Source organism: Camarhynchus parvulus, chromosome 1A, assembly GCF_901933205.1.
Source record: "Camarhynchus parvulus chromosome 1A, STF_HiC, whole genome shotgun sequence".
NCBI classification, from domain to species: domain Eukaryota; kingdom Metazoa; phylum Chordata; class Aves; order Passeriformes; family Thraupidae; genus Camarhynchus; species Camarhynchus parvulus.
The window spans coordinates 46,464,123-46,489,961 of record NC_044586.1 but is presented as its reverse complement, the minus strand read 5'-3'; the positions used below and the strand labels follow the sequence as shown (position 1 = coordinate 46,489,961).

Below are 25,839 nucleotides of genomic sequence, written 5' to 3'. Positions count from 1 at the left end.
TATTAAAATGGAGAAGGGTTTCTTGTTCAAAATGCATTGAAATAGACAACACCAAGTTAAAACTCCTCAGTTCCTCTTGCTCTTAGTTCTTTCCCACAGCTCACAATTATCTCAGAAATTTCTGAGCTTATAATGGATACAAAGTCAGGTTCTTCTCAAGACATGCTTGTATAGGATGTAACTAGTCAAATCCAACAATCCAGCTCTCTGAACACATAACTCTCCTTCAATAAACAGGCTTCTTCAAAGTGACAAAGAGTTACTGTTCTGGGGAAGAATCCTCACCAGTGTACTGCCAGTGTATCAGTAGTACGTAACAGAGCACCTCTCTGGTGAAACCATAAAATACATTGAAAAACCACAATAACATCAAATTAGAGATGTTACATATCTACTTACATAGATAAGCTTACATATATGCAACCATATTATCAAGTATGTGATACCAGGAAATTAATTGTTAATACTCAAGAACAAATTGCAATTGTGGCCAACATAAAAAAAAAAGAAAGAGAAGGAGGGGAAAAAAAGAAAAAGGAAAGGAAAGGGAAAGGAAAGGAAAAGGAAAAGGAAAAGGAAAAGGGACAGCAACAATAGGAAAGGTAAAGCTTATGCAAATCAAACGCTGTAACTAAGGAATACATCTTGTATGACAAACTGAATGAGATATGGAGTTAAAATAATCTGATCTTTTCACATGTAAGTGCCTCTACTTTATGAACTAAGCCATTGAGAGATACCAGGAATTTGTTTTTAGATACTCTCAGTTCCAGTATCTGGATAGATTCAAATGGCTGAAGCTGATACTCAATTGCAAATCTTTTTTAAGTCACATCTATAAGAACCATCCATGTTTTTTACTGCAGAATTATTAAACAACATTTTTTATTGTCAGAGTGATTCTCTAAAGAACTGAAGTGTTAAAAGATCCTTGCTTCCTTGTGTCCTCTTTATGGTTAACTGCTTTCATGATGTAGATTCAGCACAAAAAGGTCCCGGACAGTGAAGAATTGGGGTAGCTGATATTACCACTGCTTCTCAGGAACTTGCATGGAAATACTAAAATTTACAATCTCTCTAATAGGGTTTATGAGAACAGAAATACTGTAACATGCCAAGTAAAGAATATGATTCAAGGTCAGCCTTTCTCTATTGGAAAATAACAAGCCAGATCTGAAAATTCTGACAGTTAATAAACCTACTTTTCAAGATGTAAACAGCAAAACTGATGAGAACCAGCAAATCTTAATCTCACAAACAGATAAGATAAAAGTAAAAAGGATTGAAATGAGGGATGGATATTCACCAAGAACTTCAAAAAATGAGAAAAAGGTAATGCACTGGAGCTTCTTCACTCTGTTAATAAAAGAGGCCTTAACAGGTAAACAGAGAAGCAAAGCACAGAGAATTGCTTTCTTGTGAAATGATCTGGTATAAGCTAGTGGAGGAACTATTCTGACCTTAAGACTCTAAATTTGTCTGTCTGGAATAGCATGGACTTTGCTGCAGTTTGAGGACTATTAGAAGATGACAGGCAAGAATGGCAGTGTTTTATTTAACTGATTATACAAATTTCTGGTGAGAATCAGGATCACTGAGAGAGCAGCTGAAAGAGGCCACTGAACTTTTCATGTTAATGGCATGGGGATGGCCATAAACTCCTGGTTTCATTGGCAGGAGCTGAACCTGTGAAAAAGAGCACAAACAAAACTGCAAAGCTTTTCTCCTCCATTAAAAAAAACCCCACAGATCTTGAGATCTTGATGCTCACATAACTTAAGTGAAAGGGTTTGAGAATAAAATAAAAAGTTTAAGTCATTGTTTGTGAAGAGAAGTAAGTGCAGGTGAAAATTCATATAATTGGATTCATTAGCTAAAGATCTATCATTAAGTTTACTTCTCTTTATTCTTGTCCTTACTCACTATTGGATTTTTGAGAGAGGAAGCTACTATTTGGCAGGAAAGAGCATGACAGAATCTGGCTCTACATAAATGTGATTTAAAGTTCAAAATGAACATCTTGCAAAGAAACCTCTCTAAGGGATTAAGAAAGATTATCCCTGCTCATTGAGAATGAATAACGGCTGGCAAAATAATATTCCCTCCATCAGTGAAGGGAAGAGCTGCTAGTTATAGATGTACTCTGGCCAGTAAAAGCTCTTACTCTTGTTCTCTGCCTCTCACTGACATCATTCACTGATCACTTTTTTTTGCTATTTTAATTAGGTTCTATCGGAGTGATAAAGCCTGTCTCAGACAGCAGAGGAATAAAGGTCACTGTCTGGACTGCCAGGCCTCCAAACTGAAGTGTTAATAAAGGTTTCATCTGGGAAAGGTCAAGTGTTAAGAAGTCCAACCCAGTAATATTGAACTCAGTTAATACTGTAGCCTCAAAAATAAAACACCTCTAAGTGACCACTCAGCTATGTGAACACTGACTGTGCATAAATGACAGCATGTTTGCTATTAAAAAAAAAGAAAAAGAAGATATTAACTCATTTTTCTGTCATATCTGGATGTAGAGTTTCTAGTTCTCACTGCAAATAATTTCCAGTCACAGTAAAAATTTGTTTACTGAGAAATCTGCCAGAAAGTAAAGCCACTTGGATGGAGGAATATTATGACAGGTCATCTTTCAGGTCTCATAGTGAAAGCAAACACTGGGAAAGAAAAAACCTGCCACACAGGTCTGGTGGCTGGTCAGGGAAGGCCACACACTGGGTCATGCTGAGGAGCAGTGGGAGCAGACTGAGCTTGCTTCGCTCCCTAGCAGATGGAGGGGGAGCTGGTTCATGCTCCACACAGAGATGTAAAGATGGGCACGTTATTCCCAAACACAAGATGAAAAACACACCCTTGAGTTCCCCAGACCCACACATCACTGAGCTCTAACTGGCCTGCAGTTTAAGAGGCACAGACATCCCTTTGCACCCAAAGATTTATTTTCTGCAAAGTTATAGACCAGTAGTTGCCAAATCATTTGGATTATAAATTTGAATTATTTTCACTTTAATGTAACCTGAGAAATTTTTTTTTGAGTGGCAAGCACTGCACTTCAAGACAAGATGAAGGCTCTGGTATCATCTTTCTCCACACCTTCAGACCACAAGAGACAGCCACCAAATTCAGCACTCAAGATTTCCTGAGCCACAGAGCCACTACAGCATTTCACATATACACTACTTAGGACTAAAATAGCCATTGTAATATTCAAGTTGGTTGGTTTCTTGGCTGGCATTAAAGAGAAGTGTTCCACTGAGCTAAACTAATTTTCACACCATCTGAAAACAGACACCACATGGCTATAAACGCATTCCCTCCTTACAACATGAGGATATTCAAATGGCTGTTGAACATTTCATTCCAAATCTATGTTCACAAGGATTTTACTTTGAACTTCTATCGGTCAAAATACCTTCTGGAAATCCAAGTCAGACCTGGAGCTGGGTTTGTACATATTCCCTTCCAATACCTCTGTGTGTTTGGGGGAAAATAGGTACAGGTGTAGAAAATGGAGCTGCTTTTCTTTGAAAGAGTCATTATGTATAATGCAAATATACAGAAAAGGTAGTTTTGCAGGTAATGCAGTTTAAATTTTTTAGATAAGTAATATTTTGGGAATGTAAGTTTGCAGAAAAATTCTGGAAGCAAGTCTGACACAATCTGAACACTAGTCCAAGAAGCACCCTATTCCCAGACTCATTTCAATTCACATTACAGGGCGCAGGTTCAATGATTTTGTGATAGATATGAGAAAATGATGATCAGGAAAAATATGGTACAAAGAAATCCATATGTGATTTGTTGGATGAGGAACAAGTTTAATCTCCCAAAGGACATTTATTGAAGAAGATTCCCTAACTGAGAGTATTTCAGTTATTGGAATTTTCATTTAGATCTATTTTTGAAACATTTTCAAGGAATGTAGCTTTAATGTCTGCATCCATTATTCTCCCTGTGACAACATTAACATCATGAACCAATTAACCAAGAAACATTTGTGTAGAAGCCCACTATAACCTCCAGCTTATGCCTACAACTAGACGCCAGGACTCAAGGGAATGCCAAAGGTGGGCAAATGAATAATGTTACACACAACCTGCTGTTGACACATTTATTCTCCATTTGCATTATGATTGTATACATGGTCACAAATTTTATGGGCAGGGCATGCAATCATTCATTGCTGCTTGTACTCCCATCTTCTCCACAAACAAACAGTAACATTAGGCAGATCAATATATTCAACTGAATGCATTCAAAAAATGAAGTGTGAGTTTATCTCAAAATAAAGAAACAACAAGAAAACAAGGGGAATTCAATGCAAACAGTGAAACTGTTACAACCTTAATTACTAGTGCATATGTTTCTGCAGTGGGTATCTGAAATGGAAAACTGTATCCTAAAGAAAGAATGGCTGAGGCTGCCATCTTTCAGGTCCAGCTGTCCACCAAACCTGAAGGACCAAGCACACAGTATGGATAGCACTGGCACCTTCACAAGTGCTTTGCATAAACTGCTGTTTGGTATACGACCTATAATCTGCTAACTGAACAAGGTAGCAAAGGTAAAACTCCAAGCCATTTCTGAGTAGAAAAACAGAAGTTTCCATTTCTGTGAGCTTCACTGTCTGCAGATGACCTTTCAGATGTCTAAGCTCTGACTGAAGCTCACCCTGGGCTTGAGGCATTGGCAACATGTCACTCCATGCTGACCTTCTGATGTCTAATTAGATGCACTAATTCTTAAGCTGTTCTCCTGGCCAGCTCAACTGGCAAGGACAGAAGGGCAGAAACACTGTCAGCAGACTAAAGTTAGCACACAAAAAGCCTCAGATGCTTAAAAATGAGTCTAACTCCTGGTCCTAAAAGTGCAACTCATTCCACCACTGTCCCTTTGTGAGTGGAATTCATGTGATAAAAACACATCATAGCTCTTGGAGTTGGAAAAGTATCTAAAATACACTGGATCTACCTGAATTAAAGTTCTGCTTAATTATAGCAACAGCAGGATTCTGTCAATTCATTAACTCCTTTAAGTACTGCATTCCTTTTGGTAAATGATCACTGGTTTCTTTGGAAGCAGCTCTACAGTTACCCTTTTACAGCTCAGACAGGATAGCAGCTAAGAAACCAAATCAGTCAGATCCTGTTGTTTTGAAGCTTGGAAATTATTAGCAGTAAGATCCTTGTATTTTCCTCATACGTGGAATTCAGGAAATTTGACAACTTCAGAGTGTAAGAAAAGAGACCCAGATCCAGTTCACACTAACTCTGGGATGGCATGGGTTTATAATTTGACAACATTCCATTTTAAACTTGAATTTAGACCTAGTGCTGCATAATATTCAAAGACAATATGACTTCTCTTCAATGTAGGATTAACAATGAGTAAATTAAGTGAAAAATAATCTTACTAAATATGCAAACTCTAAGGAAATATGTTAGAGCATGAAGCCTTTTTGTTCTCTCTTAATTGGAGGATTAAAGTGTTTAGAGTCTGACAAGTTCTTTAAGAAATACAATTACGAAAATGCTATTATTTGGATTATGCTGTAAAAAATGAATATATTTCAGGAATAAAGGGAAATTTAAAGACAGATGTGGCATGAACCCAGAAGAACACAAGTTTTTTCCAGATTTTACACTTACTACTAAACAATCATGTTATATAAAACATGAAACAGTTCTAAATTATAATAACGTTTGTCACATCAAATATTAGTAACTTTATAAGGTATGAAAATAAAGTCATTACTCACAGTCCTGCTGAAAAAAACCCCCTTTATTTGCATCACAGATTCACAGAATGTTTCGGCTTAGAAAGGACCTTACAGATCATCTAGAACCCCCCTGCTGAGGGCAGGGATATCTTCTACTAGAAACAACCTGCTCATGAAAATTCATATTAAATACATCTAATTCCTCCTGCAAGTAAAAGTGGCTACTAAGAGGTGGCAAAAGCAGTAGACAGAATTAATTCTTGAAAGAACATCCCAATGTACTTTTTTTCAGAAATGGACATATTTTTAGAAGTGGATTTTTAAGTGAAATAAAGTAAGGAAATTATCTAGGAGCTCAAAAATGAGCTAGGATGATCCAAAAAGATGGAAGACCATAATTAAAGTACTGTACAAGTCTCTGAATACTGACTGATGCAAGATGGGCAAAAAGGAGTCCAGTTACCAGGGCTGCCACCAAGTCTATGTGACTGTATTCTATCTTAATGGAATGACAATGCTAGAAACCTGTAATTTATATGAGAAACATTATTGTCAGTTTAGGTAGTAGTCACCAAATTTTTAGCTTTTGAGAGTTCTGAGCAGAATCACAATCATGACTAAAAGTGAGGGGTCTGAGTCATGTGAAGATAAAGGAAGGGATGAATATCATTAGGGGAATCACAGAAGTCTCCATTTTAAGAGCCCACTGAAATGAGGGATATTCCAACTTGCTGTACCCACTTACCATACCATATGAATCTGTGAACAAACAAACTCTATTTGAATATAGAGACATATGAAAATGTTAAAATCAGCATTTATCACTTGCCATTATTGCAGTGCTTGTGGATCAGAAAAAAGAGTTAACTGAAGACATCAGTCTGTGGTGGAGACTGGCAAATGTCACCATTCACAGGAGTAGCAAAATATATGTAAAAGTATAGTATAGTAAATAACAGTAAAATCTATGAGATAACACTGGTCTCATTGAACCAAGTACCTTTCCTTCAAATTTTAATAAATGGTGCTTGAAACAACTGCTACAGATGTGAATAAAACTAGAATCCCACTCACAACAGAGCAGCCTGCCTAACCTGACTTGTGTAACACAAGCCAAAGAGTCTGACTCACTAATCCTTGCCTCAAGCACAGAAGCATTTGGGAGACACAGACAGCAGCTGTCACACAGAAACTGTGTTGTTAAGTTGCTAGGGACCATAACATCTTTATTAGGAATACTTTATTAGGAATAAGTACTCCCTTTGTTTCACACAACTTGGTAATTCAGGGTGCAGAACACTGCTCTGGCTACATATATGTCTTACTCAAAAAGTAATCAGCAGTGCACTCAAGAATACAGAACTCAACAGAATCTTGAATAGAAATCTTTATTCAAAGCTCAGTAAAAGAAGTTGCCAAGAAAGTATGCTAGATTTGCAGAACTACCATACCAGCAAAAATCATTAATACAACTGATCAGAAGAAGATAAAAACCCAGCCTACCCATATCATTATAATTGATTTAGTGTGGTTGAGTACCCTTTCAAACCCTTCAAGTGACATAACCTCTTAAAACTATTTCAGATGCTTAGGGCAGCCCTACTATTTACAGAACTTTTCATGCAGCCAATGGCTAAGCATGCAGCACTCTTGACAATACAAGCTGCTTAGGTGTCCTCTGTGGCATAAAATACACATTTAGTGACTGCAGGTGAGCACCAAGATGAACACAAAAACACATTCAACTGAAATATCCTCAGCAAGGTTCTCAGAGCTAAATATGTAGAAGCAGACTTCTAGGTCCTTTATTCCGGTCTAAAGAGTAATTTCTCAGCAGATATGACTGATACTAGAAATAAAATACACTTTTCTGACCCTGAAAAAGCGTTTGTCATTCTTTCCTCTCCAGACTTAAGGACAACCTGGAGACCCTCTTCTCTCCTTAAACCTCACTCAATTCTGAACAAAGTTGCTGAGCATAGAGCAAGTTGCAATTCCACTGTCTCAGAAATATGTACTTAATAAGAACACAAAGCAATCTTCGAGGGAGTGCATGCCCATGGGGCAGGAGATAAATACACTCTAGAATGAGTTTCTTTCATCTTCTCTCTGAAGGAGGAAGCAATTAAGAACTTTCACTTGCTTTGTCTACTAGCATACCTTTTTGCCTACCACTCTTTTCTTTCATAAACATACATCTCCCTTCAATTAAACCTTGTTTCACCAAATGTTCTCCAGAACAATCCCAAGAAGCTCCAATTAGTTTGACAATTCATTTTCCTGCATGGTACATTTTCATCTGGATACTCTAGTGACCCAGTTAAGAAAAATGACACTGCTGGCCTGCTCCTGAATTCATTGGTGCAGCCACTGATTCAGTCACCCACAAAGCAGAGGGGGAAGCGCCTTTGCATACCCTCCACATCCTCTCTGTTTTCAATCAATGAAAAACATTAGATGCAAACTTAGCACATTCCTGTTTTCTTCCATTGTAATGGCAAGGGATTCTGAAAAGAGCAGATGGAAAGCAGGTGGCACAAAAAGCTACCCTTGCTCATCACCACTACTGGCTTGCAACACTGTCCACAAGGAAGTTTCAACACAAGAGATGCTAAAGATTACACACAGCCACCATTACGGCCTTTTCCCTCTGCACATACTAAATCCTCCATCATTTAGAACAAACTACTTAAAATCCTCCTAACATAATCAGCACAACAAATAAAACAACGAGAACTGTAGACTTTCTCCTCAGGGACAGTAAAAGCAATCTAGTTCCTTCACAGACCATATCATGCTCTGTATAAACAATAATAAAACTAGAATAATTCTGTTGACTACATTGGAGTTATTCCAAAAATACACTAATCAAAATGAGATCACAAGCTAACTCAATATATACAAATAGTGACAGCTGCTGGTTTCTATAGCAAAATATAGTAAATAATTATCATCAGAAATACAAGCAAAAGCAACACCTATGTATGATTCCATTACATGCTTCCATGGAAACTACAGGTTTGTATTTCCCATTAATTCAACTGAATGAATTACATCCAAGCAGCAAAGCCAGCAAAAAAATACTGTCTCAAAATCAATCATAGAAGCAACAGAAATTCCTATCCAGTTTTTTAAAATTAAAGCACCCTTGATTTTAAACAGTTTTTAAAATAAGTTTTTAAAAAAGCCCCTGCTTTTAAAAACCTTCAATATAATATTAAGAAATATGATTTTCCTATCAGCAGTGTATATAACCATAAAATAAAACTCTTATTTAAGTCACCAACAGCTCATTTTCCTTCCATTAAGGTGCTTTAAGTAGGATCTCAGTCTTTTCCTACAAAAAATTCAAGCAAGACGATCTAAGCCATCAGTAATGTCCTCAAGATGGCCTCATATATGCAATAAATTAAACACTCTCAAATATTTTATTTTTTTCGAAGTGGCAAAGACTCACTACATCCCAATCATATTTCCCAGATGGTGTCATGAACCTCTTAACACTTCATTTCCATCATGTTCCATGTCTTGAGAAACCTGTTTTCAATCTTTCAAACACAAACAGGGCCTCCACCCTCTGTTCCCTGATGTTAGATTCAGCCGTCCCCAGCCAACATATTCTTCGTATTCTTGTTAGGATTAATAAATTCATCTCCTTCCTCATCAATCACAAAGAAACCTTCAATGACAGATTCATGTTCTTCAAAACTCTCCATAAGTGTACTATTTATGTCTTCTATGAAGAAATGAAGGATATGCATTCATCAGAAATAAGTAGCTCCAAGCCAGTCTAGGAGAAGCATCTGCAAAGCTGACTTGACCCCAATCTTGCTCCCAGCATACTGGAGCTGTGACCTAGAGTTACTGCTGCTTTAATATTTCATCTAGAGACTTGCTAATTCTCAGCTCTGCTTGCTTAAAAAGAAGAGCTGTAAAGGTATCTAAGTTCTGAGAATTTGGCTCAGCGTCTCTACGTGGAAAAACACAGAAAGCATTGATCTGAGTTGAAACTCCCTAAAATGAAATTCCGTCTTTATACCTCCTTTGTCTCGCATCCAGTCCTTTCATTTTAACAAAAGATTCCTCTTGAAGAGTGTTTTTTATTTTTAAGTGTCTAATGGATGATGACTTTTTCTCCCTGTTATTGCTGCCTCTTGAGATCCATGTTGTACTTAATTTCAACGACTTTCTGTTTTGCTTATAAATTTCAGACAATTTTATCTCTAGTGAAAAATAAGTCCTTCACTAATCAAAGCTCTGTTTCTCGCTTTGCGTAAGAAATCTCGGACTAGACAGACCACCCAAGTCCCCAGACCAAGTGCTCTGCATACACAACCATCCATACATATTGACACCAGCAGAAGAATGCTTCACAGAGTATCTGTTCCCCATAGCCCTATCTACAAATCTCAAAACACATTTAACAGCCCTTAGTAAGCTCCAGAATTTGCCATAATTATGATGTGTGATATTTGAAGGGGAAATTCAAGATTTTATCTTTCTTGTGTATTAATGCCAGAACTTAGAATTCCAATGTCTGTCCCAAAAACATTTCAGTGTTTGTCCCACAGTGCTTGTGTAACAAAATTCATGAAGAATCAGCGGAGCTGGCTGGACTGAAAACAATGTTTTTGAAATCAACGTTCTCCCAGCTGACCAGAAGACTGTTAAAACAGGTCTTCCTTCCTCATCCCTCTTTCTCACACTCCTAGCTGTACAAGGGCTGTTTTTTTGACAAGCTCTTTTTCAACAACTCTGTTTGGGATTCTAGTAGTTCTGGAGATTTAGAGTTGTGTGCCTGAAGAGCCCCAGCAAGAGTCAGAAAACAAAGTTACTCACCACTTGGCATCTGTAGATACTTAGGATGAGAACCTCCATTATGACTGTGAACTCTGCTCAGTGTTTTCAAAAAATGCTTATGAGTGCTCCAGTTTCAAGAGATGTCAAGTCCTGGATTCCAAGCTGGCAAACACACTTGCCCTACTGCCCCTGATGCAAGTGCCTCAGCTCCAGATAAAGTCACTTTCCTTTTTACATTAAAATTCCTACTCACACGTAACAAGAATTTCCCTTTTCACTAGGCAGCTTCCTGGACCATTCATCTGAGCTGCCTAAAGCACACTTTACAGGTGCTTCATTCCAGTCTGGGATTTAATTTTGTGCATTTAAAATTTAACACTTGCATCCCAATTTGCAGAACTATGCATCTTGCTGTACTCATCTCTTCCATTTTTTTGTGGGAGCTGGAATATGAAGTGCAAGAAACAAAGGAAACTGGGAGGTAGTTTTACCATCATTTGCCCAGAGGTGTAGGGCTCCATTCCTCCTTCTGTCACAGATTTGCTACCTCAGGCAATATAGATCATCTCCTCAAAGAACTGTGTTCCTAATCTGCATTGTGGGAATATCACTGAAAGAAATTCTGGGCATTCACTGCTACATTGAAAAACTTGAGCATTTTACATATTTGAAACATGTACATTGCCTAATGTGAACAGCTGCCCCTTCTGCCATCTCCAAAATAGCTACTGTTCGGTGCTTCAAGTCTGTAGCTTTTTAGCTTATAACTACCACTTCTGGCTCCCCTGCCTACAAAGACACAATACAGTCAGCCCCCATCTCAGAGGGGGTTCAGTTAACTACAGATTCTTAACTTGGGGTTTGACTTTCCAGTGATAGGTTTTGCATGAATAATTAACACCCTCAGAGCTGAATAGTGTGACACAAAATGCACAGAGCCAAACTGCAGCTTTGAAGGAGAAAAGAGAATACTTAAGACCTGCTTATGAAGTTAGCAGCATTCACCACATGGCTCAGACAAAAAAATATTGCTAACTTCATGATCAAATAATTAAAGACTGCACTTCATTGCACATGTACCAGGATGGGAAGTTCAGTCTGCATGAGTAACCACCCATCTGCTATTTGATGCTGCTTTCATAACCCTATAAATAAATGATCACATAACTTTGTCTTTATGTACATTACACATACAAAAGAAATACCAGCAGTGCTTACTGAAGCAGGAGTGGCTGATAACTTGGAAGAAAATGTATAATTTCTATACCAAAATTATGTAAACATCACATGCGAAAGAAATCCAAACTCACATCTCTCATCATTTTCACTGCTTCCCTGGTCCTTCCCAGCTTCCTTGCACACATTGCCAGCCTTCTTTTAATATATACTAACACATTGGTGTCCCTTCCTGTATAAGAGGAAAAAGAAACAGCATTGAGATAAAACAAAAGTTCATTTAGTATTCCAACACAAAAGGAAACACAGGGTTTTTTTTTTATTTTTTCTTACTCACTACCATCAATGCTTTCACAAGAATTTTAATAAAACGTTACCAAAATCTGAAGATTTAGATGTGGCATAACAGAACTGAAATCTGTGGAAATAATCAAGATATACAGTGGCACAAATAAGTACTATTGGATTGGCCTTGCACTGTGAAATATAAGCAGATCTGAAGGTACAGTTGTGTACATGCTTGTCAAAAAGAAGTATTAAAGCAAATCCTCATCCTCCTAAGAATCTTTCTCTTAATGATTAGAAGAAAAGTATACTCTGAACTATTGGTTTACAGCCTTTATTCATTACCCAATTACCATCTTCAAATTCCTCACACCACTAATTAGGGATGGCAAATTAACATATTTCAGATATGATAGTCCTGTGTGCCAGAAGATTCCCTAACAGCAAGATGACAGAAACTGAACAGCAGTTATAATTATTCTCTTGGAGAATTCTTACTCCTTCCTTCTCATTCGCTTCAAATGTGAATTCTTAAAATGCTTCTGGACCAACAGGAAATGAGTGGACAGATAATAATCTATAAAATTACTGAATCATGAAAATGTAATACACCTGCTACAAATTATCTTTGTGTATAGCATGTTCTCTGTTCAGATTTTAGCCTATTTCTAACATTTTCAAGCCTTTCATAATAAGAACAACATGTGTGCTGAAAACATTCCAAGTACCCACAAATCGTTTTAAAGGTGTGATTAAAATTTTCAATAGATTAAGCAGCAGGTCAAAAGGACTTACGTTAGAGGAAAAAATAAATAAGGAGAGAAGAATTTCTTTAGCTGTATTCTGTATTACCTAATTCCTTATCTCTCTATTGATTCCTATATATTTAATACACAATTTATTAGTTACATCTGTTTCAATATGTTTATGCAATGTGCTATGAGGTATACATTTCAGGTTAAGCTTCTTTTCAGGAGTTTGAGCAGGAATGGTCAAAAGGCATCCACTTACTATGAAATCAAGATATTTTTTCAGGCCAAAATTCTCTGAGGTTACTAATGACTTGGGATGCCTAACATGAGCAACTTTAAAAATAAAACTGTCCTTGCTTTTAATAGGCTATCACCTAAAGAGGGCAAGTTGGGTACTCAAAGTCATCATTTACTCTTTATGGTTTAACAAAATATTTTATGAAGGAGGTGGAACATGTGAAGCAACAGAAACATAGAACAGTATGTTGTGGTTCAAGAGATTACAGTGTATTTCACCTTTAAAAGATGAAATGCCTACTCTTCATCCCAGAATTAACTCTGAAGACCAGAAATGGAATGCAGGACTTCTCAGAACCATGGAACTGCAACACATGTTCCTCCTCCACAGTCCCTCCTCTCCACCTTTGGAAGCCATGCAGAAGAATTCTACCATCAAAAGAATTCTATGTGAAGCCCCTGTGTCCAAGGCAACATCTGAGGCTGGAGATTCCCTAATTTCTGTGGGTGCACACTGACATTTTCAAGGGGAGACTGAGTGCTACGGAACAGTGGGATGATCAGGCCCCTCCCGAAGATACGGTCAGAGCTGGCAGTCACTTTTCAGCCTCCCTGCTCTGTGACAGTGCGCTTAGCTTTGTGATTCAATGGTTACTTCCTCTGCTGCAGTACCGAAGGGTGTCAAATCTGATGATGAGAGAAGCCACCTAGCACACACAGGTTACAGAAATACCATGCTTGTATCTGCCTGCACAAACTTTCCCAGGTTACCTCGGACAAAAACATCGTGACAGTGCTTACTAACCACTTATTGTGTACTTTTCATCGAATTGTTGAACTCAGGATGGATTGAGTGCACAAATTAAGGTTTCACAGATAACTATAAGCCTGTTTGAGCCCAAAAATTGCTTCAAAGGCTCAGCTGCTTTCTATTTTCACTTTCACCAAAAATGAAGAAATCATCCTAAATATGATTTTACAAATAACAAATTATTTAAACACTATCCCCAAGCTTTAGGAAACCTCGGGTTTTCAGGTATAGACTTGCATACACATTTGAAACCAGGGATCACAGACAATTTTACTATGTACAATTTTTATCAGTAATCTTCAAATTAAGGAGGAGAGCCAGAGGCTGTGAAATCAGGTCCTGAGAAACCTGAAGACGCCCAGAAGTATGCTAGTGCTTGTATTTATGTAATTAATTTGTGTTATTTTTGCCTAAGGTATCCATTGTAGTCTAGAAATAACCTTGACTGTTTGCTTTATTATCTTTTTTACTAATTTACTGTCAGTGAATGTATTTTCTTAGATTTAAGGAGTATCTAATAAATAGCACATCAGATAAACCTGCCTATTCAAACTTTTTAGAAAAGTAGTAAAAATCTAGACTTCCAATTAAAGCACTTTATTACTCCATTTTTTAAATTTTATGTTTCTGTGACCTTTCTTAATGAATGCAACTAACTTCCAATGTCCCACTGTCTAATGGGCCTCAATAACTTTTACACAGAACAACACAGTGTAAGCATTTACCCCTAGAGCTGATGGAAAAAAGCAGGCAAAGCATCACTTTACTCCAGTTTCCACCATTCTCTACTGCCTTTTCACAACATGAGCCCAGTTTGCAAAAAGGCGACTTCCTTAAAGGGTGTTCAGCTTTTTCTGAATGTCACATCTCTTTGACTCTGATACCTTTTTTCTTCTGTTAAGTACATGCTTATGCATCTTCTGCCATGACAAAATAAAGGTGCAACTGTAATCTGAGCATTGACATCTCAGCAACATAATCAAGCAAAAATACTAAAACAGAATAGTCAGGCTCTAGGACCACATTCCAGCCAATGTCAAACACTGACTGCATAGTTCTTAGGGGGAAAACAAAAAACCTCCAAACCCCAAATCCAAAGAACACTTTGGAAGTTCTCTCCCTCCTAATAAACTTACTGTGTTGGGCTTCATATTGGGCACCATGGTGCTGCAGCTGCTGGCTGCGCCTGTAACAGCCCTCTCCAGCTTTCAGAGCCTGTTTGAACAGCTTCTCTGCCTCTACAATTGTTGTTGCTTCCTCTTCAGCTAAGAGAATATAAGCAGTAGCACACCTGCAAAAATATCAGAGGAAAAACCATGAGAAAGGTACCTGATGTAAAAACTGAAGACATGCAGACTGGAAAGGATGTACTAAATACAGAGGCAAGGAAATGTTGTCCATGTACTTTTCTGATGAACTATTCCAATGAATAAATATTCTGTCAACAACACGACGACTCTCATTTTTAGGACCTGTATCACTCAGCTCTTGAGTACACCTACTGACAACTGTCCCAGAAAGTAAAGCAGCTGTCTCACTAATCCTACATGCCTAAAACTCCTTCTGGAAATCAAGACTAGTTTTATGCACTACTGTTTTAATATAAACCATATCCCGTACTGTAATGATATGAAAAGAATCAACAGAACTGTAACACTTGCCATATAAAAAGAACAGATTATAAATGTAGTTGTAAAGATAAAACAACAACAACAACAAAGAAAACCCAACCCAGACCAAGCAAAAACCAAAACAGCAACATGCCCTTGCAGCAGAGCTGCACTAGAAGTGTTTCCAGCAGGTTGAGGGAGGTGATCCTTACCCTCTAGTGAGCCCTGATGAGGCCACATGTGGGTGTGCTGTGTCCAGCTCTGGGCTCCCCAGTACAGGGGACATGGACATGCAGAGAGTCCAATGAAGGTGATTAGGGACTGGGACATCTCACATATGAGAAATGTGTGAGAGACCTAGGACTGTTCAGTCTGGGGAAGAAAAGGCTTTGGGGGGAATTTGTCAAAGTTCGTAAATACTGCAGTGGGGGTGCAAAGAGGAAAGTACCAGGCTCCTTTTAGTGGTTCCCAGTGAAAGGATCAGAGGCAATGGGTACAAAAAACCACACAGGATGTTCCCCCTGAATCTCAGAAACACTTTTACTGTAAAGGTGACTGAGGACTGGTACAAGCTGTCCAAGGAAGCTGGCAAGTCTCTCTCCTTGGAGACATTGAAAAGCCTGCTGGACATGTTTCTGTGCAATGCATTGTAGGTGGCCCTGTTTGAAGGGAGAGGTTGCATGCTGACCTCCAGAGATCCCTGTTAACCTCAACCATTCTGTAATTCTGTGAAATGGGAGTAGAACAGGCTTATAGATTGCTTTTCTCTTTTATGCTGCATGTTAAATCATTATACAAGAAGAAAAAATTCTTTCTTTTCTTCTGATGAAACACATGAAGGACTATCTCTAAAACACCAGTTTATGGAATTCTAGAAGCTAGCAATCTAACTTCAGCAACCTAAGGGATTCCTTTATGCATGTTAGCAACAGTTATACAGTTTGCCATACCAGTAAATCGTCACAGCACTGAGTTTATTGTGGGATCTCAAAATGCTTCACTTCTCATTGAAAAAAATAAATAACAGACTCAAGGACCAAAAGTCACAGCAAATTACATCATGTTCTCTCATATTATAAAATGAGTATTTCAGAATGTGTTTATGAGTCTCTTCTTTCTTGCTTCTGTTCTTGATGACTGAGAAATCCAGAAGCGAACTCTCCATCCTGTAAATGCATATTTCATATGCTCATCAGGAGGTAAATTAATTAGCATTTTTCTATGCTGTTCCAAAGCCTGCTGACATCAATGGGAAGACTCCCATTGTCATCACTACCCTAAGGATCTTCTGGGTAGCTAGCACGACATGCAGCTGTGCTGGTTTCCTTCTGTTGCAGGCCTTCCTTTGACAGGCCGGTAATCGTGGTTAAAAATTACTACAGCAAACCCCCGCCTTAAAATATCATCAAATGGATGTTTAAAAGACAGGAAATAAATGTTAATGTTGTTGTCACTCACTCATTCAATTCCAAAGCTTCATGTGCTGCAGAAATTCGGGCTTGAGGGTTTCTCTCTCTCCAGGCTTTTTGCATTACTATTCAATAAACAAAGAAGGAGAAAAAAATATCAGTTATTAAAGGATTAACAAGGAGAATCTACTGCCCTATAACAAAAGAACTTATTGATCTCAGCTTAACACACTACAGAGCACTTAATATAGCTCAGTGATCATTCAAAAAGACACATAACAAACAGGAGCTTTTGTCCCAGATACTCAGTGTTTTTTCTTCGTTCATTTAATTAAACTTTTTTCTAGGAGAAAGTCTGGCTGAGAGATCAGGCTGTCTGCATTGCCAAGTATAGAGGTGACAAGCAGCTACTTCCTCGAGGTGTAGTTGATTCCACAGGGAACAAAACAATAAAGGGATAGTTGGGGTTCTTACTCTAGCTCCTTATTGAGCTGTTGATTTATGTGAATGCTAAGCAGATACAACTTCCAGGCTAATATTACCACCTCATAATTACACCACCGAGTTCAGAAAACAGGACTCATATTTATCATGTGCCAAAAAACCACAATATGCTCTCCTATGTAACTATGCCTTCAAAATGGAGCACCCAACTGTTAGTATCTCTCCTTTCCTAAGAGACAAAGATTTATCTCTTCAGAGGCAAATTCTAATGACTGAAATCATTGTTGTATATTTTTAGTAGAATGAAAGTCTGTATATGGACTTCACAGTACAGGCTTAACGCAACTAAAGCTGCTTATACAAATTCAGTTGTAAATGTGCTGTTCCCCTTTTCTTACAGACCTAACTACATCAGGGAATGAAACATAGGTCTCAAATTTTACATCAGCTCTCTCTCTCTCTTCTGTCAGTGTAGACCAAACGGAACCTGGACAGTGTAACTCAACCTACTGCACTGCAGCTGGAGGCAAATGTATGTTTGAAGCCACTGCAAGAAAGAAGATGAAAGGAACAAGCCTTTACACTTTTAAATGACCTTGAATGACTCCAGCAACACAGCAGAACAACACAGCAACACAAATTAGATTGTTTACATATATAGACACTAGTTCAGACCTAAAATTCTATAAATTCATGATCAAACTTTTGCCTTTTCTTATCTACATGAAAAAGCTGATGTCTCACTGCATTTTTCTTGCATCAGTTTAAATCAGCCATTAATCTATGATTAATCTATTATCAATCCAATCGTTCACAAGGTCTCTTACTAGCATCTGCAGGCCGTAAATGATCTGTGTCACAGGTAAAGAACGTCTGATGGTCCTGTGCTGAAAGATTCATATCATAGTAAGTCAAAGGTTCTCTTCCTGTCACCCATGTGTACCTGCAAACATGCCAACAAGAAGACATTTTGGTTAATGAGGTCAGACTAGGCAAAACAAATCCAGAAAAGAATCCCAGACCTCTGAGATAGGGATAGCCAAGTAAGTTCACCTGGCCAATCTTCTAACCAATATACACTGCATTTCACCATACTGGGATGGAGCAATGGCAGCTGAGCCTAAGCTAATGAGGATGTTGAAAAGTACACACTAGAACCTGGTAACACATATATCCAAACATTAGGACTCGATGAAACCTATATGGAATTCATTAGGTTTTTTGCTATAATGGATTTGAACAGAAATGCTGCATTAACACCAGGTACAACACATTTAGGTAACTCGATCTTTTTTTATGAAGTTGCCAAAAATTGGAGAAATATCAAATATTTGAGAAATAAGAAAGTGCGTCAGCATGAATTCAAATTCCTTTCAATTCAGGAACATTTTATGAATTACAGAAAAACCTGACATGAGTGCATTTATCCACAGTTGATTTTGTTTTTTCATCTCTTAAGTTAGATTAATGGAAAAGTACAGTTAAGCTCCTTAAGGCAGTACTATGCCTGAAAACTGTAATTTTGTAGCACCTACCGATTATATTCAGCTCCTCTGAACAGATTTAAGGGATTTCGCCAGACTTTGCACTCTGTAAGAAGCAGACACACACAGAATGAATCTCTCCCAAATTACAATGGTACTTGAGGTTTATAAAAAACATCAGTTACCATACAATGAGCCTTACCAAATGGCTTGTTTTTTATAGGTGCAAATGCAAAAACCCATCAAGAGCACCAAGATGAAGGTAATCAGACTGCTCTTCCTTTCTTAAATAATAATTTAATTATAAATTAGTGTCAACAAATGCAATCATTCCAGACAAATAACCACTAACAAAGCCCCAAATGCCACATGAAAAGATAATACTGATTAGTTCCAGGACTCACATTTAACATAATGCAGAACTGCAGAGGGATCATACTGAGTTACTGCACTGAAAAAGCAGCAATTAACCCAGTCCCTATGGACTTGTTATTTCTCCAGAAAAACATCACTGTCCAGTTAATGCTGTAAATCACTGTGAATCTCAGCTACAGTTGCCAAATTTAATTCCTCCTTAGTTTGTGAAGTAAAAATCCATGGAAACATCTGCTGATCTTACTTAAGATAGATGCAGATGCTGAAATTGATTGGCAGAGAAAAGTTGATTGTGTTCCAAAGGTTTCAGAATATTAGAAACATTTTATAAATTTCCCTTGGGGGGAAAATCGTGAATTTTTCACACTACAAGAAGTAAGAGATATGGAAATCAACAACGCAATTTAAAGGGAAAATTGAAAAAAATGCTTGAATCAATTTGTTTGTACAGCCTTTGAAACAGTGATGTCTTGATTCTGGTTTTACCTTTAATTTAACACCACATTTATTTTCTTAACTTTCAACCGAGACAATTCACTCCAGTGAAGGTGAGACCAGAATAAACCCCACTATTTGCACAAGGACTCACTGAGAGGCAGGACGTCACTCCACCTCAGGTCTGCTACTGGATGAGCCTTCACATGGGGCTCTGCAAAAACTCACCAGTAGCACTGGCCCTCCAGCATTTCACTAGGTGCTTTCTACTAAAAATGCTAACCAGCATATTTCTCCCTATTAATTTTTCTGACATAATTTCTGAAGACATCAAACCAACAGTTTTCTGGTAGAATATTGAATCAGAGGGGTATCCTTATGGTAACAATATGCCTGTTCCCTTTATGCCTGTTCTGTTAGGACAAGAAGTACTGAACAGCAAGTCAACTCCTCCTCTTTTCTCATGGACACAGCCCCTACATCTGAGTATGGGGCTACAGTGGCACAGACAGAAAGCATTTTGCATAAATTACTCACAGTAACAGAAGGACACCCTCAGCAACACAGAAACTACTCAAGTGGAATAGGAGGGGGCCCTCAGTTTGCTGCCTACCCAGCAAGTGCATGGAGCAGACACAGCAACAGGCAGACTGTAGGGAAGAGTGTATTTGAAGTACCCATTTCAGCAGGCACTAATATTAGAAAGTTCCACTGGTTTACTCAGCACAAGTGCTTGATTGACATTCTGCTGTGCTCTGTAGTGCAGCCAGAGAGTATGGCTATTTGAAAAGCTTCAACCCCACAGTTTTTATATAAAATGACTTTCAAACCATTATAAATATTAAATCAACATCAGACTTCTCAGTTCCAGGTGTCTTGACCTGCTCTGTTGGCAACCAATGAGATTGGGTAACAAATATCTGCTTGCAATGACACTTTTTGTTCATCTTATTTGAATTCAAGTGGTTACACTTCACCCAAAGTATGAAGTATTTTGGAACTTAGCAGGGAAAGCTTAAACTGAGCAACAAGAAGGGGAAGTAAAGAAGGCCTTTTATTGCCACCTGAAGGCACAAATAACAGGCTATCCATACAGACACACTGTCCAGAGACACTGAGAGTCCCAGCTCAGTGTCAGTGCACTGAAAGCAAAGACACCTTGACTATTTCTTTGTATCAGAAAATTCAAGATGTTTGTGTGAACCTTATTAGTCAAAATACTGTGCCTTTGCTTTAAAATGACAGGAGTTATTTTGAGCTGCTGAAGTGTGTCTGAGCCCACTGATGAGTGCACACAGGTGGTTCCAAGCCATCCCACGCTTTCTGCCAGTTCACCTAAATCTAATATCCTGGACCATGCAGTGCTGCTATTCACAGCCTCTCTTCAGATGAGAATGACAACAGCTGAATTTGCTGTGCTACATGGAAACTTCCTTAAGTAGACTTAGTAAATAACAAGGTTTTGTGAAGCCATCTATATTATTTAACATGTAAATTCAGAGCTAATTCTTGTTTGCAGGTTTTCATGCACACTGAGGAGTAGAGATAAAATCTGACAGGTACAGACATAGGGAGCTCAACTGTGGAACAATGTCTTCTCCATAAGTGAATTTTTTTTCTTTTCTTTCACTTTTCTTTACCTGTAAATTCTGATATATTCTAAAAGCCTGCAGATGAAATAAATTTAATAAAATTCTGGTTGATTCTAGGGGCACATCCCTAAGATTATAGCCTGTAAGCCAAGCTAGGACAGAGACACATAAGCTTCGTTTTGCAGATGAGGAACACAAACCCAGATGCTCCTGCCCTGACTTTAACAGTGAGTATCTCTCACTCAAGCCAGAAGCAATAGCATACCAGCATTTTCATCACTCATGGGCTAATTTTTCAAACCCCAGGCAGCTAAGTCACTCAATTAGGGAGACAAGTTTCTCTGTGGCTCTTCCAGTCCACAAATTTCAGTGCTTGAGGGGCTGATTCATTTTAAGCAGGCTGGGACCATCGCCCAGGCACCTGACTCAAAGTGCCTCAGGCCTGAATGACTTAGGGTCACAGCCTTCACTCCTCACACTGAAACTTGAAGGGGATGTGAATGCCTGGAAGCTTGTAAAACTCAGGCCACAGAAGCCTGAATGCATGCCTCCTAAACTGGGGGCCTTTTAAAAAACCCTAACTATGTTAGGACTTGTCCGAAGTCACAAAGCAAATCTGTAGCAGACTCAGGAATGTAACAAGCCCTTAAGCTGTTAAAAGCCACCATGCTTCCACTTACTAAGGTGAAATCCAAATGTTGTTTAGATACTACTTACAAAAAGTAAGTTTTTTTTTTTAAATTTACTGTTTTTATTATCTAAAAAATAAAGTGATGCAAAACCAGATGAACATTTCTAACTTCTTTGTCTGATTATTTTTTTAAATAACTTTGTTATTACTTTAAATGATTTCACTAAAAATACAGCCTGCCTTTAGAATAACAGAATCAGATAATTGGTTGAGTTGGAAGGGACCACAGTGGCTGACCTCATCCAACCTCCCTGCTCAAACAGGGCCATCCCAGAGAACATGGATTCAGACGGTGCTAGAGTATCTCTAGGGAAGGAGACTCCACAGCCTCTCTGGGCAACCTGTTCCAGTGCATGGTCACCTGCACAGCACGGAAGTTCTTCCTCATATTCAGGTGGAACTTCCTGCGCAGCAGGGTTCTGCCCGCTGCCTTTTGTCCTGCAGCTCGGCACCACCGAGCTCACCCCTTGGACAGACACGGATGAGGTCCCCTCGCACTGCCTCTTCTCGAGGCTGAACAGGCCCAGCTCTCCCAGCCTTTCCCCGTAAGAGATGCTCCATCCCCTTAATCATCTTTGCAGCCCCTCCGCTGGACAAAGGACACTGCAGAAAAGGCACGGGCAATTTCGCAGGGTTCTCACAACGCGGATAAAACACATGCATTGACCACGCAGCCTGAACAAAACACACCGCGTGAATTCGGAAGGAAGCAATTAGCAGCTACCGAGGAGGCAGCAGTGCCATTTCCCCGGGGCAGCAGGAGCCCGGGACGGGCCGGCGCCGCTCACCTGAGACGCTCTGGCGGTTCGAGTCCGCGTCCCCGCCCGCGGCGCTGGCGGCGCTGGGCGCGCTGTTGTCCACCCCGCCCAGCAGGGGGCGCAGGTGGCTCACCGAGACCTGCTCGATGAAGGAGGTGCCGTACTTGCGGAAGTACCACCACTCGAAGATCTGCAAGGCACACACACGCCGTCAGGGCCGCCGGCCTCCGCCCCGACTCCAGCCCCCTCCTCCGCCCCGACTCCAGCCCGCTCCTCCGTCCATTCCTCCCCTCAGCGCTGTGCCGCAGCCCGACAAGCGAGGACGCGGCCTCCTCCCCGCGGCCTGCCTGCCCGAGCACACGGAAAATTTAAATGTGACCCAAGTTTCGGTGGAAAAATCCGAAATCTTGTCAACGCAATGTTTGGGTTTTTTTAACCCAAATAACCGCATTAATCTCAAATTATTTCAGCTGTTAGGCCTCTTTCTTTAAATTTACGTCTATAATACAGCTCCCCCCGCAACCCCCCAGTGGGCCCGATGGCAGCCACGCCGATAGGATGGATGCTGCGGCCAGGGGTGAGCCTGCCTCGCCTTGCCTCAACTCCCTGTGCAGTCCAGGGAATGGGAGGAAAAGCAGGCTTGCTTGTTTCCCCAGTACATGCTTCCAAAGAGTTTAATTTAAACTGAATTTGATTTCCAGTGAGTTTAATTAAAAAAAAAAAAGTTAAAAATGCCAAACAAACTCCAGGAAGCTGAATCCTATTCCTTTTAGGATTTTTTTTCCCCCTAGCTGAACGGTGTTTTTATTTTGTTTGGCTGACTTGGGCTGACTGCGAATTAGTTTTATTTTCAGGCATTTAGTTGAGCTAGCAAATCCGAAAATAATACTATTTACAGAACTCTATTTGGAAAATAATTTCACAGCCTTGTAATTGAAATTATACACATAAACATGTATCTGTGGTATTTTCACAAAAAAAATATATTACTCAGTAAGAATACACATATTTCAGGAAACCACATAAACCTGGAAATGAAGAATAATTCATATAAATATGGAAAAGGTTTAGACTGTAAAAATTGTAAAGAAACACATGCTTATAATGAATAGATAAGTTGCACTTGAATCATCACCCAAACATCTACACAGCACAAGAAACAAAAGCAAATCTAAGGAGTTTTGAGAAATTTGGCAGGATTTTGCGATAGTGATTGCACTAAAAATTGGGAACGAACAGTTTCTGCCCCTCCATTTTCCTCAGTATCTCCATGTTTTACACCAGTCCTGAAAGCTTTGATAAAATCTCTTCCTACTAGGCACAAACAACAATACGGGAAAGGATTGTGTTCACATCTTTGTCACCATCAGCGTGCTGTTGGGCAGGTTTTGCTGGGTCAGTCAATAGACAGCAGGCTCTGGAAGGCCTCTTTGGGGTCTGCCTGCTCCAGAAAAGTTCAGGCCAGGCTTCACATACTTCCTTCTTCAATTTTTTTTTATTTTTACGTTCTCTTGACGTCTTTATATAGTTGAAATTAATTCTGTCTCCATGAGATTGGATTGTCTGTAGACAAGACATACTTTTTACCCCACCCCCTTTTTTAAAGAAGTGGGAGACAAACTTTCTGACATAGAAGGAAAATGTTCCTCTCCAAAAGATGCTCCCAATACATTCTGCACTGAGGCTTCTCCTGGATTTAAATGTGTTGTTAAAGCATCTAGAGCATTAATGGGGAAGGACTCTATCTGCACAGGAGTGAAAGGGAATGAATGTGTGAATATGTGAACTTGTCTCAAGGGTGGCTACTTGAGATGAGTTCACACAAGATTGTGTGGCAGCTCTGGAGATCACTTCCCAAAATAATGTAATGGCATTTCTGGGAGACATCAACAAGAAAGAGTGGAGCAGTCTGATGGGAAGAAGACAGAAGGACTATGTGAACACATAGCATTTGAGAAGATAAACACATGGTCACAGAGAAACCAGAGCATTAACATATTCAGATCTTTGTGAATTCCTTCCCACCCAAGTCACCAAAAACCCACACAACCTGGACAGTTCCTCCTTACACAGAGTCTGAGGTGCATTTGTCACTGTTCTGGTTCCACTGGCATGTGCCTGCAGCAGCAGCCAGGTGGGAATGCCAAGTGCCAAGGAGAGAATGCTGATGCAGTGTCACTGAACACTTGTTCCACACTGCTGATAGGCTTCCCCTGGCACACATCTCTGCCTCTGAATGCTAGAGATGGTGGACAGGGAACTGGCACACATGTGTCAGCTTTGCTTTTAGCTGTTCTCATGCTCTTAGGCACACCACACTTTTTAAAGGGGTTAAAGTTCATATCTTATGATTTAAGAGAGCATCACAAACGCGGCTGACTGTAAGAGAAAGGCTACATCGTAAGATACAGTCATAGATCTGCTGTGAACATGTTTCTGTTCTGTCTTTGAAAACCTTGGAACAAAGCAAGGCACAAAAGCCACAGTTCTACCTGTCCAAAGCCTCAGAGGGAGAGTGTGCTAGGAATGAAGGATTATAGTCTTGCACTGAGGCAAGGGACACTCAGGAAGAATTTCACTATAGCCTAAGTCAGGGACTCAGGTACAGCTGATAGAGTGGCTGTGCGAAACTCAGACCATATCTAACAAGTTTTTTACTTTCTCTAAGAGAGGAAATAAAAAACGTTTTGCAAAATGTGCTAATAAATTCCTGCTCATTAGTTCAGTCATGATCAGCTTTTAGATGAGGTCAGTAAAACCCAGAGAGGGAGTGAGCAGCACAAAAGCACACTTGAGCCCACTTGTCCTGCACAAATGTATACCAGCTGGGAAGCTGTCACACTGAATTTCAATGAAACTGAGGGGACAATCACAAAGAACGTACATATACATAAGTGTAGTCTCGGCTACAGTTCAGCTGAGTGACAGAAACTTGCTCAAACATGTGACACAGCTGTAAGTCTGCCTCCTTAGACTTAAAAATACATTAATTATTTTTAAAAATGGCATTAAAGCTCATAAATTGTTTAAGGCAGCTTTGAAAAATATTTGCTATGTTGAGGGAATCCAATGCCAGGAAACATCAGCCAGATCTCAATCCATACCATCTCTCAGAAATTAAAGCCATAAATCATCATCATCATCATCATCATCACAAGCCTTTGCTTGGAGTGAATTGTTCAGCATGTATGAAGAGGTAAAATCAGTAATTTGGTACTTAAGTCAAAACAATAAATTATTTTTAGAGAATTTTTGCAT

The 25,839-nt window shown here is 39.3% G+C and overlaps 1 protein-coding gene across 2 annotated transcripts in view; it reads right to left on the bottom strand.

Annotated features, from left to right (window-relative positions):
* The window catches only part of ST7 (suppression of tumorigenicity 7), a 136,867-nt gene that overhangs the window by 27,496 nt on the left and 83,532 nt on the right, over positions 1 to 25,839 (bottom strand). For both annotated transcript variants that reach the window (XM_030960544.1, XM_030960546.1), the window contains exons 3-8: positions 22,612 to 22,771; positions 18,782 to 18,836; positions 18,074 to 18,189; positions 16,852 to 16,927; positions 14,920 to 15,074; positions 11,833 to 11,930 (exon numbers count right to left, since the gene is read on the bottom strand). In XM_030960544.1, coding sequence (XP_030816404.1) covers positions 11,833 to 11,930; positions 14,920 to 15,074; positions 16,852 to 16,927; positions 18,074 to 18,189; positions 18,782 to 18,836; positions 22,612 to 22,771 — 660 coding nt within the window. The remainder of the gene's footprint in view (positions 1 to 11,832; positions 11,931 to 14,919; positions 15,075 to 16,851; positions 16,928 to 18,073; positions 18,190 to 18,781; positions 18,837 to 22,611; positions 22,772 to 25,839) is intronic.